This window comes from Etheostoma cragini, chromosome 7, assembly GCF_013103735.1.
Source record: "Etheostoma cragini isolate CJK2018 chromosome 7, CSU_Ecrag_1.0, whole genome shotgun sequence".
Lineage (NCBI taxonomy): Eukaryota > Metazoa > Chordata > Actinopteri > Perciformes > Percidae > Etheostoma > Etheostoma cragini.
In genome coordinates this window covers 24045835-24061822 of record NC_048413.1, presented here as the reverse complement: position 1 = coordinate 24061822, position 15988 = coordinate 24045835, and the positions used below count along the sequence as shown (strand labels likewise).

The 15988-nt window shown below is 39.2% G+C and overlaps 1 protein-coding gene across 2 annotated transcripts in view; it reads left to right on the top strand.

The window, feature by feature from the left end:
* The window catches only part of LOC117947235 (copine-9-like), a 79609-nt gene that overhangs the window by 38754 nt on the left and 24867 nt on the right, over window positions 1-15988 (top strand). For both annotated transcript variants that reach the window (XR_004657193.1, XM_034875931.1), the window contains exons 7-11: window positions 7417-7480; window positions 8547-8650; window positions 11427-11531; window positions 14413-14454; window positions 14730-14805. Coding sequence is in view for 1 of the 2 variants with exons in the window: in XM_034875931.1 (XP_034731822.1) it covers window positions 7417-7480; window positions 8547-8650; window positions 11427-11531; window positions 14413-14454; window positions 14730-14805 (391 nt within the window). In the remaining variant the exon portion in view is untranslated. The remainder of the gene's footprint in view (window positions 1-7416; window positions 7481-8546; window positions 8651-11426; window positions 11532-14412; window positions 14455-14729; window positions 14806-15988) is intronic.

Genomic DNA, 15988 nt, shown 5'->3' with positions numbered 1-15988 from the left:
CCCGCCGGTCCTTTGGCTTCTCTGTCACAGCTTGTTTCAGCTCATTTTTGGTCATGCCCGGGCATGTACCACAACACCATGCATGGTGACTGGTTTGAGGTGAACTGACACCTCACTGGTTATATGGCCCACCTGTCTCCCTTTATTCCTTGTGTTGTCTTCCCTTCAACCATGCAACCTTTTTTTTTTTTTCGCAGAGCCATCATTTTGACATTTTTGTCATTTTTTACAATGTTTTTATCAATTTTATTCTGCACCTATTGAAATTTTTGTGGATTTTCCCTGTTTTTTTTAAGCTTTTTCTGTCATTTTTCTCACTTTTTTTTAACCTTCTTTTATCTTTTTCTTTTTCAAATGCTATGGAATTAAATCCCAGTTAGTATGCGGTTAGAATAAAACAAAGGTGTCCATACCCAATGTTAGTCGAGCACAGATGTAAGATGCGCATGTGTCACTTTGCAACAAGTAGCGTATAAGATGCTAACAAGATACTTCTGTGATGAATGGACCTACATTATGAAGTTTGTTTACCGCTGGCTACAAGTTAGCATTCAAACACAACAAAAGTTGTTACTGGAATGGCGTTTTGAGCAACGTTAGCAATCAAACAATCATAGATACCTACAACCTTTTTGAAATGATAGCTGGCTACAAGCTAGCAATCAAACACAATAAGGGCTGTCACTTGAATGGTGTTTTAAGCTAATGTTAGCAATCAAACAATCATAGATTGCTAAAACATTTGTGAAAGGATTTCCATCTTCTGTTATTGTTTGTATTATTATTTTATGGATTTCACAAATTTAAGTATGAAACGTTGTGCCGTAAATTGCTTAAATCTGAGCATGCACAACTCACAACTGCACTCGACTCACATTGGGTACTGTCAGAGGGAACTATAATTTCCGGGCCATCACTTTGATGTTTGCCTTTGTTGAACGCTGTATCCAGCGTTTATCCGTTGTTCCCTATCTGCCGAACTAGCCAGTCAGTTACACCTATCGAGAGCAGAATAGTTGTATTATTAATAATTGTAGGGCCGCAATTTTCATGAAGGCAAATAGGTCAACAAAGAAGACTGCTACCTAGTAAATATGAATGCAAAAAATTGAGGATTTAAAATATTTCAAAACTTATCTTTGCAAATTTTTTATGAGTAAAGTATGGTAAAGTTCATAAGTAAATAACTTTACAACATATTTTTTGCCAAGAAAACTCCATAGAAAACAGTTAAGGTCTTGGAGAGGGAGCATTGAATGACAACAATCTGATAATGAGGATAGTGTTTACGTTATCTGACAAGGGGATTATAATTGGGTTCAAGAGAGGCCTTTGAAAAAGAGGGCAACAAACGGATGGGTGAACGGATTTGGGAGTACCAGAGACTGATTAAATAAAATGTATAATAAATTAGATTAGTGGTTAGGGACTAAGCAGGAAGAATGTGGAATAAATTGATTTAAAGGAGAAATCCAAGGTGAGGTGACCTTCCCACTTGATCTTTTGTGTGTATAGCTTCATTAGTGGGACTGATAGTTCATCCATCCATCCTTCAATTTTTGCAACTCAAAGCAGGGAGTGTTCACAGAGTATTACGAGGAAGAAATTAGCTTCTTTTTTTTTTTACTTTTGGACGATCTAATGACATGTTTGGCCAGATACATATGGACATGACCATCTGCAGCGATTACAAACTATTACAAGTTCCTGTTGATTTTAAAATTCTTCTTAAATCATTACTTTTAAAGCACTAACTGGCCTGAGGAGTCGTGTATTTAAGGCCATCCTGTGACAGACCTCAGACTTCCGGCATATCTCCTATTGCGATATATCAGAACGAGACAAAAACAAGCACTTAGGGGACATAAATGTATGGTGTGTAATTGCCCCGTGTGATTACATTGCAGTCAGGTTTGCAGCGGTTGACTCCCAGCATATGGCTCAATACTGGACCAATTAAAAAAAATCCCCCATCAGTTACATCAACACAAAATGGGAAAACATGCTCCCTGGTTGAAAACTACCAAAGTTCCTCTTTTAATGCTGCCACACCTGCATCCACAAACAAGCTGAGAAAATAATCTGTGACCGCGGTGAGCTCATCCGTGAAATCACATTCTGCATTGTTTGTTCAGAACGAAAAATTTGGACACTGAGCCTTGCGTGTTTGTGAATGCCTGAGTCACAGAGCCTGGCCTGAGCAGGAGAACATATTTGTGTGTAGATTCCCATAAAGAAATGTAGCCAACACGCCCATGCGTGGCACTCTCTGATCTTTTCAAAATATATATGACCCCAAGGTTAGCCAGTGTTCTATCAAGAATCTGTACTTCGTTTCACTTCATTAATAGCAGATGGCAGCTCAGCCTGGTTGTTTCCCATGAGCTGTTTACAGCTTATGAAATAAGTCACAGCTGCTTTGCTTTGATGGTATTTTGCATAGGTGTTGTATAAGATTTTGCATAGTGCCAAAATAGAACATAAAGAGTGTTTTGTTGCAATCATATGATTCAAGCTTACAGCAAAAGAAATCCATTTTGAAAACAGAACTCTAACAAGTCTCTGTGGCAACATATGCATTTCATGATGAGAGTCAGGCTAAATACTTTTAATATTTATCAGAGGAACAGCTTGCCATTATTATTCTGTAGTCAGTGAGCAGTCAAGGCTCAGACTCTGGAGTCCAGGCAGTTCTTGCATCCGGTGGGCTAGCTGGCGGGTGTGCAGTTGGACACGCTCTGTAGATGAATTCATAAATTATTCTCTCACTGTAGCTGCCTGCTACAGCTGGCAGGCAGCGTGAGCGAGAGAATCCATCGACTTTAATACTACGTCATGGAAGTTGAGGTCTCCCTCTTTCCTCTGTGTCCTTAAACTTCTATTTTCCTTTTTTCTCTCTCTAATATTCTGTTAGTTGTCTTGCTCCTGCTTCTTTTTTAGTATCAAAGCTAAATAAGTGTGCGTCAGGGGTCCTTTGATGTGGTTGTTATTCTGTATTTTGCTTCATCGTGACACTGAACTGGGACACAGCTGAAATATTCAGGGTCAGTGAACAGCAGCTCGGCCTCCTGGCTTTGCCTCAGGGCCCCCCGTTTCTAACAAGTTGATGAAAATGTAACAAAATATTTCCCCTTCAAAAAGGGCAGCTATGAAATAAAAAAAGGCTAATCAATTGTAATATAAATAGCAAAATCATTCATTCTAACCTTCATACATTGCATTACATTACATTACATAACATTTTTCAAATAAATCTGAACTGATTAACAAATGGACATTGGGATAGAATCATCTGTACCATTTTTTTGAATGCAGTTAATGTGCTATTTTAATATTCAAATTTTTTTCTTATTTTTTTTCATAAATTCTTCCTTGCAGGTACAATTTTAAAACCGCCCCCTCTGTCCCAACCCAAACCAAATTGTCTCTCTCTACCTCCGCCGTACTACAACAATCAAAAAACACAAAGCAAGTTATATGACAATATCACAGTAGCAGCTCCCTTATGTCTTCTTCTTTTACAAACCGGTCCAATGGCCTCCAGATTCTCTCATACACCCCCAATTTGCCTCATGTGTCAGTCTTTCCATGTACATAATTGCACAATAGGGTTGGGCGAGGTGTTGAAAATAGCAACGGTATGTGTTTCAATCCTGTCATAAAAAAAAAAAAATGAAGTGCACTTCTGTAGAAGACAAGGATTAAATGTTAGACATAATTTATTTAATATCTAAAAATGCTTATGTGGTGTTGTCATGAGAGAGAGAGAGAAAGAGAGAGAAAACTGTTTAAAGGGGTGAACGTTGAGTCAGGACAGTAGTTTCTTTCTGGCTTCTTCTTCAAAAGAGAGAGAGAGAGAGAGAGAGAGAGAGAGGGAGACACACACACACACACACACACACACACCGATTGACCTGGTCTCGAAGAAGAGCACGACTTCTACAGTTTGGCAGCATTCGGGGTTCTTCCAGAGGAGAGCTATAGTTCTTTTGGGCTGTAGTGTAGCTAAATCAACAAATTCATATGTTCTATATTCTTGGGATTTCTGATTCAGATCTGTTGGATACAGATGCAGCAACATAATCTTAGGGTCAATTACAATGTTAACAGACAAGATGAACCTAGTTTTATTAGTCACCTCTCTCCACAATGTTTTAACTTTGTCACACTCCCAGACGCACAGCATACATGTTCCCTTGGCCTCATTCCATTTAAAACAAAGATCAAGTGTGTTACTGTTGTATTTATTTAATTTAACAGGAGTTGGTGTATCTTTGCAGCATCCAATTAAACCAGAGTAGCTTTAAATTAGTTTGCTGTTTTTTTTTTTTGAGATGCGTCACTCTTTCATGTCCGCCATCCATGTCTCTAGTCTTAATGATCAGTGTTTCTTTAGAGCCAGATGCAAGCCAGTTTGATTTTTTATAATTTCTTTTAAGGTTGAGAGTACAGAAATACCGACTGATTGGTTTTGCATAAAAGAAATTAAGTTCCTCACTTAGGGATTGTGTGTGTGTGTTTGTGTGTGTGTGGGTGTGTGTGGGACAGTGCGTGTGGGACAGTGTGTGTGAGTGAGTGAAGAGTCTGGATTTTAAGGCCCAAACACATTGTGACAATTTGACTTTGCTATCAGTGGAGCTGTCATCTGTGGAAACAATGGATGCCTGTCAGTATACTTTTCAAAAGCACAAATGCTTCTAGTTTTTTCTGTTCTTTGAGAGTTTTATGACAGATGTTGTACCCACTTACAAAAGATGAGTTCAATGACATAACTAGCAGATGACAGACGTTTTTGCTGCCCTGTTGCTGCTTTTACCAGTGCTGCACTACCTGTAGAAATGCCTCAAATTGTCCAGAATCCTATCCTCAACAGCAACAACAACAGTATTAGTTATTTGTTCAAAATGCCTTAAGCGATTTATGTTTATGCAACAAACTAGTGTAAGCCCACATTTCTCAGCCTTTTCCAACCACGTCTCACAGTGGTCCTTCAGCTCGCTAGGTGTCATGTAACCGTCAAGTTTAAGTTATATAATCAGGTGCAAGATCCTGCAGTGGCTTGATTACAAACTTAGTTCTACAAGAGAATGTGAGCCTGTGCATGGATGGTAAAATTGTGGTGATTTGGGAAAAACAAATTGAGTGGAAGTCTGGCTGTCAACGTTTTACATGCTTTGAATTGTGCTCAACTGTTGAGGCAAGTAAAGAGAGATTTAGTTAATGCTTAATAATTCTTCCTGCACATTACAGTGTATTTATTTACTGGGTATCAATAAAATACTTACTTTATACAGAGACAGCCATGTAATTACACACAGTGTTCAAACTATCCCTTGGCCTTTGGGGGAGTCCAATTTTTTTTCACGGGGGGGGGGGGTTTGGGCGCTTGCGATTACAATGACTTACAAAGATACATAACAGCTACAAGTGTATGCGCTATACAGGATTTACCCTATTATACTTTATCAACAGCAATTGATTGGTCAAACAGCAAACAGCCATCCAAAACAGTCTATAAACAAAGCATCAGGCTGGTTTTGAGATTTAACACGAACAACGGTTAAAGTTACTCAGGCTCCCGAAGAATACCATCATTTCTCCGTTCAATTAGGCCTAGGCGACGCACCCCAAGCTTCGATCCTTAACAAACAGCCATGTGTATCGGCTCTTCCAGTCTCTCCTCTGCTGGCTGTTCCAATTTAACGGAAGAGAAGAGCAAGAGGGGCCAGCATCGTCAATGACGACCTGTTACCACCATGCTCTTCAGCCAGATAGGACATTATTTCCTTTGTGAATGAATAATTTATTGCAAATAAATAAATGTTCTTCCTTAAAATACAGGGGGTATAAGTATACACACCCTTGTGTTAAATTCCCATAGAGGCAGGCAGATTTCTATTTTTAAAGGCCAGTTATTTCAAGGATCCAGGATACTATGCATCCTGATAAAGTTCCCTTGGCCTGTGGAATGAAACTAACCCCATCATCATCACATACCCTTTGGGGGGGGCTATTTTAAGTCCAAAGGCTGAGGGAACTTTATGAGGATGCATAGTATCCTGGATCCATGAAATAACTGGCCTTTAAAAACACATATAACATAATTTAGGGGTGTGTATACTTAAGCCCCCTGTATTTCAAGGAAGAACATATATTTATTTACAATACATTATTCATCCACAAAGAAAATTGGTGTCCTTAAAAGGTTGGAACCATCCAATATTTCACAAATTACATCTTCAAGGAAGCCCAGAATGCAGAAGTGCAGAATGTAAAAGTACAAATATCTATACAAATTATATAATAGTATATTACAGGATTACTCTAGATTTATAATTCCCCATCCACACATGTTTTCTGCACAAAATGCCTTTTTTAGTAATATTTTCATTAGTATTTGTTTGTATTATTAATAATTAACATGTCATTACCGTTAACTGATGTACATCTGGCCAAACCGTTAACCTGACCTCTAAAACTCACTCAAACCACCAACACTCTTCACACACTTCTGAAAATAAACATGTTGGACCAAAACACTGGCAATAATTCTCATTAAAAAAGCAAACGTTGTCACTCAGAACACAGTGACCTAAAAAAACACTAACAACAGGGAGCATTACATAAATGATTATCTTTGAAGTTTGAATGAATATCCACATAAATCAGTATTTCATTATAGAATAAAAATAACCACCCACTTCACTTTATCAACTTTACTAGTGTATATGGAACAACACTGAATCAGAAAATTGCTTCAGAATGTTTTCTATTTCTGTACATAATTAACATAAATTGTTTTACTTTTGTTTTTTTGTTGTGAAATGTGCCTAGACTCATGCACAGCACTTACATTATGCCTTTTACACACAGCAGCACACACACATGCAACACATTCAAAATAAAAATATTACGGTGCCAATCCGCCATCACAATAGTTCTCTGTTTTTTTGCAGGTGGTGAAGCATGAACGAGAAAAGAGTAAACTGGAAAATGTGCTCATTTAATGCATTTTGTGTGAAAGCGATGCAAAATGATTCGCAGTAGACTTCTGCTTCACTGACTGTGTGAATAGTTTTGACAATGTGACTTCAGATTTGACCAATGCATGTTAGCAATCGAGTGAAACTATTAGACATGGATTTAGGTGCCTGAGTTGGACTGGTGTGCCTTTTCATTAGTGAAATGTGAATGTTAAAAAAGTTAGAAAAGGAATACTTAGAATAAAATATACATAACTTTGTCTGAAAGGCACCCATCTTTAAAAGAAAATGAAGTGCAAATGTTAGCTTTTTTTTGTAAATATGACAATCTTCCAGATTGTAGCTATGAATGACATCTACTTCCCAATTGTATTATTTATGGCATGCCACAATTACCTTCTTTGTCTATGTGTCTCTCTCCTTTCACCCCCAGTGGGATTCCAGGGAAGAAGTGTGGAGTCATTATATTTAATGCAGAGGAGCTCAGTAACTGCAGGGTCAGTACACACACACACTCACACACACACACACACACACACAAACACACACACACACACACACACACACACACACACACGTACACACACACACACAGCCTAAGGGTTATTTGAATATATTCACACTGTCTGCATTTGTTATTAGCTCCGATGCTGTTGTTGTAATAGCTTGGAATCATCTTTCCCCACACACAAACACCCACACACACACACACATACACAGACAATGTTTAATAATGGGCCAATATTAAAAAATAACAAAACAGATCATGAACTGTAACAAATGTGAACAAGTTTAACCGGTTAATCCTTTCATTGGGACCCCTCCCCGCCATCCTCAAGTAAATTTGTCTCAGCACTGATAACTGCTTGATGTTGTGTTACCCGCACTCTCTTAACGTGTTTAAAACTGTCAAGCCGGATTCCTGCTATTAACTAAGTTATTATCGTGGCTGTGTTTACCAACGTTGCTCTAAGGAGTTTAGCTCTCGACAAGATCCAAATTCTTTCGAAGTGTGTGCATGTGTCTGCATATGCGTGTGTTTGTGTGTGTGTGTGTGTGTGCGCTGACAACCCCTATCTGTCAATGAGAAGCTTAGGTATCCCATGATGTCTTCCTACTGGAGGCAATAACTAAAGGGCCTTATTAAGAGCAATCCATCCACTCGTGTGGGTACATTTCTCATTAACTGCTGTAACCATCCCATATGAAGCCATTCCCTCTGCCTCTCTGACTATTATACAGACAGCTCTTAATAACATCAGTTTCTCCCACTAGTAAAGTGTGTCACTTCAAAGACACGCTAGATTGCAATCACTGCAATCAATGCATGTATTGGTCACAACGCCGTTCCAACTGCTGGTGTTTGGGATTATCATCCATGCATTTCCATTATGCATGAGTTGTTATATTGTCAATTATTTTGCTTTCAGAGGGATTCTCAGTTCCACCATTGCTGATGTCGCAAATAAACCTGTGCCTTCCTCGCCGAGAAATGAGTTCCTGAAGAAAATAAATTGCTGACTATATTGCTGTCCAACTAAAACTGCTGTTCTTCTCTCTCAGGATATTGCTACCATGCAGTTGTGTGCCAACAAGCTGGACAAAAAAGACTTTTTTGGCAAGTCAGACCCCTTCTTGGTTTTCTACCGGAGTAATGAGGATGGAACGTGAGTCTGAGCATTAAGGGTGCACTCAAACATTAGCCAATGTGTTTTCACCTTTTACCACCTGCCATTGAGGCCCTAGAGACCATGGCATATGTAATACTTTCCTGGACTGCTATTGTGGTATGGTGGATATATTCCTTCATAACTCAAATTGAAAGTCCAAAGAGAAAATGAAGCATGATCTAATTAAAACTTTTATTATTTTACTACGCTACTAGGAAAAATCATGCCATAATTGAATTTAAAAAAGAAAAGAAAACTGTATGAGCAAAGTTGAAATGTAAAAAGATGTATCTTTTTCCATTTCAATTTAACATTTGGCTTTTCAATTTTGATTTCGCAATTGACTTTTCAATTTCGATTTAACGTTTGGCTTTTCATTTTTGATTTACTATTTGACTTTTCGATTTATTGTTCGGCTTTTCCCATTTCGATTTAACATTTTACTTTTCCACTGATACATGTCAAAAGTGGAGGCGTGGCTCAAAGGCCGGCGGGAGGGTCTGAAACATCAGGGGTGCAGAAGCCCCTTATGGACAGCAGGGAGAGCTGACGGCTCGGAAACACAGCTGAGGAGCGTCTGGCCGGAGCTTCGCCACCAGGCTGGCTTGGCCTCTTGTTTCCCTTTAGATGATAGAAACTGATGATGTAGGCTAAACACAAACAACATTTCAAGCAACATTTCAATCAACAGTGAAGTTTTCATGTAGTAACTGTAATTGGACCCGTGTATTTTTTTGTTCAATTGATTTATGATTGATAAACGATATCCAAATTTGAAAAATGGCTAATTTCAAACCTTGTTAATATTGATGACAATGTGTTCAAATGGAAAACGAGTCATATTTCAGGAAATAAACTGGTCCATGTTTCTATTGAAGGACTCCAGCTGACAGAAGGGTCTGTGTGTGCCACTAACATAAAACATAAAATGTTAGTGGCCACTAACATAAAATAAATTTTTACCGACGTGACCACTTGGTTGCCAGCCTGTCGGTAAAAATTTGCTTTTTTTGTTTCCTTTTTTTTTGTCAATTATGGCATACTTTTTTCCTAGTATCGTATTAAAACAATATTTTTAATTTCTTGCAATGTTTTCTCTTACGATAGTTAATTTGTGTTATGAATAAGTCCATCCTCCATATTGTGGGGACATGCATATATTTAGTATGACACTGTTGTTGCAACTGACATTTGCAGTCTGACTTAAAGGAGACTTCCGGCCAATTTTGACATTAATCTTGATCACTATAAATATGCGAGTACTTTCGATTGAAAAAACCCGACTCAAATGGGTGCAGGCAACACAGAGTATCTGCAGCTACAGTACGTCTACACACTTCCCCTGAGCTAAAACACCAATTGTCGGGACAAGACACAAAAACAGACACAAAATGTAATGAAATATCTGTTCAACATGAACAAGGCCCTTACGTGACAACAATATGCTTTTTCAACTTAAATTCACCTACCCTGTCTCCATCCTGCTGGTGTTCCTACCCTTGATGTTCAGTCAGGCTTATGTGATAATCATAATGCAGCAGTTATGTTTGTATTTGCTGCTCTTCCATTTTGTGTGTGATCAAGCCTTGGCAGTGTTGATTTATGTAGTAGTTCCCTTAGTTGCGATAGAAGGCCAGACCGGTATCCTTGCTCCTTTGTCGCCTCCTGCGCCCGTTGGTCTGGCAATTTCTCCCAGAGGATAGGTCATGCCTTTGCGATGAAAACTATATAAAAAAAAGTAATAGGTAATTGGGCTTGACAACTGCGTTTAGCTGAGTGGAAGCGTGTACACATAGCTGCAGACACTCCTTGTTGCCTGCACCAAATGGGGTCAGGGGTTTTGCAATCAAAAGTACAACGCATACTTATAGCAATCAAGATGAACGAAAAAATTGGATGGAATTGTGTAAGCAAAGTGTAAGCAAAATTGGACAGCTTTTTTTTACATTTTTTTCAAAAGCTCAGATTAAATTTTTCATACAACATTTAAACTATCCCATCTCCTCCCATTGTTACAAACTGGTGTTTTGAGGTTTGGAGGAACCATGCAATATGGCCAAATGTAATGGGTCTTATTGTAAAGCCTCTTGTTCGGTTTCCAGTATTCATCTACAGTCAAAAACCTCTATTTCAACCCGCTTTCCACTTACTTATGTTGTCTCCTGACTTTTAGAGCAGCCTGGCAGTTCAAAAATGTCATTTATCCATAAAAGCATTTAGTCCAAATCCCCAAAAGACAGTTTGTGCAACATTTATTTACAAACTATTTTCTGCACATGTAAAATGTTGAATTAACCAACAGCTGGTCAAAGCACGGCAGCCTCTAGAGATTTATAGGCATCTCTCAGTGGAAAGCTCCAGCTGTGGTCTCACTGGACAGTCACGGAAGTCTGCAAACAATGTATTGAACGAAGCCAGGAAATTGTTTCATGAACATTTTGAAGGTGAAGACTATGTATGTTCATGCAAATCAAATCAAATTTCACCCATCTACTGAGGCTTAACTCAACCTTTAATAGTATTACCTACTTTTGCTGCTGTGCCTTCGAGGGTTTTTGGTAGTAATGACATTCTGCAATTCTGCCATGACCCCTTGATATAATTAAACAAGAATAAAAGAAAAAAATAACACCCTGTGAAGCATTCTATAGCGTTGCAGAGGAAGCTGCAGGTAAGTGATGTGGGATTTTTATCCCAGGTACAATGTGAGTAATACGAATTAGCTCTCCCTTCAGTGGCCTTGTGTTAGTGTGTTGTGTTATTTTGCTGTCAGGTTCACCATCTGCCACAAGACAGAAGTGATCAAGAACACACTGAACCCAGTGTGGCAGCCCTTCACCATCCCTGTTAGAGCTCTCTGCAATGGCGACTACGACAGGTCAGAAAACACTTTGCACAACTCTATTATGTATCCTCATGAAGAGTGTCGTGGTGGTATCTCAGGGAACACCATGTTGTGGTATAATGAGACAAAGGGAAAGCTTAGTCAACACCAGGTTCTTCACAGGTCTCAGGTCAGGGGACAAGAACATTCTCCTCCAGTCTCTAATAACCTAATCTACATCCACGACAATCCACTTCCAGGATTGTTCTGTTGCCGCCGGAAATCCCGCCAGATTTTGCTGCTCGTTACCTTCCGCTTTCTTTGTGTTGGAATTACAAACACTGGTGGATTTATGAGGACTATGGTTAACTGCTCCTTATATCTCTGCAGGGTCTGTCCAGTCTGAGTTTTCCGTAGCACAACTAAAACAACCTTTGAACGAGCACACGTTCAACCAATACAAGTTCCTTCCCATGGCTGTTTTGCAGTGCTTCAACAGCTAATTAAACATATTAACTTGAATAGACAGAGGAGAAGCTCTTCCTGGATTTAAACATGCTACTAAAGGACTACATGCATTCAAAGGGACTGAGCTACTTACCGCCGCCCAAGACAACACATGTTTCACCAAAACAAATTCCTTCCCGGGGATATTTTGCAGCGGCACCATGGCTCTGTCCGGTGCTTAGCGCCGTCCAAGATGATTGTGGTTGGTTTAAAGAAATTCCAAAAAACCAGAGTACGTTTTTGTTCCCATCCAAGAACGCTGTGTGGAGGTAGGTCTAGCAAAGCGAGACTACTAATAACCAAACCTGTTCATGTATAATTATGATTGTCTCTCTACAGATTCAGGGAATCTAGGCAGCTTCATGACAAGGGAAGGTTTTGTTCTAAGACTGTCTGCTTTTGGAGGTCAGTGACCTTGCCACACTTCAGTGTTCTTCCTAGAGAAGATAGGCTGAACTGGGCTTTAGCATCTGTTTTTGGCTGCAACATCGTTGTTTAAGTGAAAGGTTCAGCTAAAGGTAACACCTCCCAACGTGATACACCTTCAGAATGACAGGAACTTTAGAGAGTTGGGACTGTACTGCACAACAACACATTGTGGTTGAACTGTACTGCCTGCTAAATTGTCTTCTCAATCGATTGTTCATCAAAGGCTCCTGTGTAAGTGATCAAAGTTGCCCGAACATTGTACATGTACAGTATGTGAAATGCGTTGTGTTGCATTTGAGTTTTTTTTTTGACAATTGTGAGATATGTACTGCAATTACTATTTAGACAGTGAAGAAACATGTATGAAACAGCATAGATGTTAATAGGCCACCTGATTTTAATCGCTGTTATGTGAGCCACATAATTTCCTGTGTTCCGGGAAAGCACACATCATTTTCTATGGCTAAAGGACATAGAGGAACACTCAAGGGACAGGAAGACCTTTACGTGGATGACATTACCTGTTGCTGGGGCGGTCAGAATAATGCCAGCAGTCGGTCATGGTGTCTCAGGGACCAGCACTGGTGTTATTGAGACTGACTCAGTTTTCACACAGCATTCACAGTCAGGTTGGACTGTGCTTAGCGGCTATGATGAACACTGGCCTCCAAATGCACACTGTATGACATATTCATGTACAGTGCCCCTTATGTTACTTCTCTTTGTGACATTTTATACGTTTTGGGGTTTCATTTGTGATGTTCAATTAAAGCTTCATGAACCGTTAGTTGTAGTTGTTGACTTAACTAGATAGTGCTCTTGGTTTTAAGAAAAAAAGGGTCAAGGAATGGCAAGTCTTTGTTGTACTTATCAGATGAACGATGCTCACCCTCTCTTCATGCCTGGAGCACCAGCAGCAAAAGACGGGACTAGAGTGAATTTGGAGCTGGGGAGATAAGGCGATGCAACAACATTTTAAAAATCCACTCTGTGCTCCATTCAAAATCCCCCCAGTAGCACTCTGCTCACATATACTCTGCTGCGCAAGCTGGAAATGTCTTTTGGCAAATCAGTACACACTGTGCCTTGCATAAAGGTAACGTTTAGTTTTTTTTATTCGACCTCTCCCCAAATACTTTCGCAACCCACAAAAAAGGGCCCTATCTTGCACCTGGCGGAGCGCAACACAAAGCCAGACAAAAGTGTCTTTGCTAGTTTAAGACCTAAGCAGTTGTCAACTTCCCGTCCAGCGCCCATGTCATTTAAACAGCAAATGCACCTGCGCCCGGCTTTGCGCTAATGGTCGTGCTGGTCGTACAGGGAGGTGTGTTCAGGTGGATTCTTGGCGTATTGCTATCTTGAGGCAGCGGGAATATCAGCATTTCAGCATTTCATTGCTATTTTAACAGCGCAATAGTAAAATGTGACTAGGCTTGTGCACAGCGCACACACTATGCTTGTTACACACACACAGGGAAGCGCAAAAGCATACAAAATGCAAAAGATTACAAATAAAAATATTACAAATCTGCAAATCTGCCATCATAATAGCAATGTGCCAAGGTACAAACGTGCCTGGCTTTTAAAGGGAATGGTTTATTAGAAATTAGAAATTGGTTTATTGCATATTACGCCTAAAACAAACTTATGAATTAATGAAGACACTAAGTACAACCTTTTTGACCCATGCGCCCAATAAAGTAAATCTGGCTCTTCACGGAATGCTGGAATTATGCATTTGTAGTACTGAATGCAAACTTAAAAATGATATTCCTTTTTCTCTTCTAGATGTGCAACTGGTGATTTTCACTGGCTGGAAGCAAAGAGCATTGATAACACATAACAACATAACAACCTGTGCCTGCTGTGTCAATAACTATAATCTTTTATTTTTTCCTTCTTCTTCAGTCAGTAGAACTACAGATTCCAGTTTTATTGACAGGAGATGATCTGGTATATAATGTAGCAGTTCTAAAAAGATATTTTCTGTCTATTTCAGGACTGTCAAGGTAGATGTCTATGACTGGGATCGTGATGGAAGGTAAAAATGAACTGTAGATAAGCACTTACTGTTGCCCAATGGTTCACGTTGATGTCTCTCAAATGTCAGAAGAAAATGAAACACCCAGTGAACATTCTGTAGGTGAAAATGTTAAGTGTTTTGGTGTGATATGAAATAACTTATTATGCAGCCGGGGAGAGAGAGATTGGGCAGATGCAGGAAGATTAAAGGAAAGAGATGTGGATAGAGATTATAAAATACGAATATAAAATCTGTGTCCATGCCTGCCTGTCTTCGTGGGTGTTTGTGTGCAGCCATGACTTCATTGGCGAGTTCACCACCAGCTACAGAGAGCTGTCTCGGGGCCAGAACCAGTTCAATGTCTATGAGGTGAGACATGATATGGGGGTGGTTTGTGGTTTCTCACCTCTTTTTTGTCATATGATAACATTGTAACTGTAAATTAGAAATGCTAACTTCAACTGGTTGGCTCTTCAAAAGGCTGAAAACCTCTACAACCCTCGCAAAGACTTGAACAACCTTTTATGTAGTGAAGTCATAAAATATAGGTGATAAAAATAGGTGCTCTCAAAATAAAAAGGCCGAAAACATTTTGAAGATGTAACACGTTCTCCTGACACCAAAAGTATGCAACCTTCAGAGGAATGGATCGTTTCATAAACAGATACATGGATGGAAAAATAAAAGTCAAAAGGTCCTATAATGTTTTTGTGTGCGTAGACGATCACGGAAGGCTTGTATCATGTGGACGTGCCAACAGTTTCATTGTTTGACATAAACGACGCGCTATTGCTTTAATGCTATTTTCTAACTTTTGTTGGCAGGAGAAAACTGAATGTATTAGATTGAAAAAAAGAAAAGAATGAATCGAGACGGCCTGTACTATGAAAGGCTGTCGGACATTTTCTCCTCATTTATTTTGCGGGATACACCCTATAATGTCTTCTTTGTTGTACAACTGGTAAATGCAATGATCCCTTTACGCTATGATATACACTTAATTCTTACTTAATTCTTCTTTTACAGTTTTCTCAATCAATTGTAGCACATATTCTGAAACAAACTTACAGTTGTCAAAACTCTAAATATAATTCTCACACCACATGGTATGTTCAGCACATCACGAAAGGTTCCTTTATCAATTCGACCAGGCGGTCAAAATGCAAGAAGATCTTGTCAAATTACAATGTACTCTGAAAGTGTGATGGTCACTCACTCTGTCGTATCATCCAGTTGCTTACACTGTATATTTAGGCAGCTGAATAGTATTGATGTCAACCATGGCACACACTATACTTATACATTCGTTATTCTTTGTATGTACACACCAGCCAATCGCATATTCATGAAGAAAGCGTGTATAGAACAAAATCTACATTAGCAAAATAATCTGGAACTACTGTACAAAATGTGCAAGAAAATATACTGCAAATTTCTCCACCTCATGGGTCATTCAATCTCTCGTCTCTGTTTGGCCACAACATTGCATTGCCATCGCACCTGTTATCTTCCCTTGCCATGCAACAAGAGAAAAATAGTTGAAATGATGCAG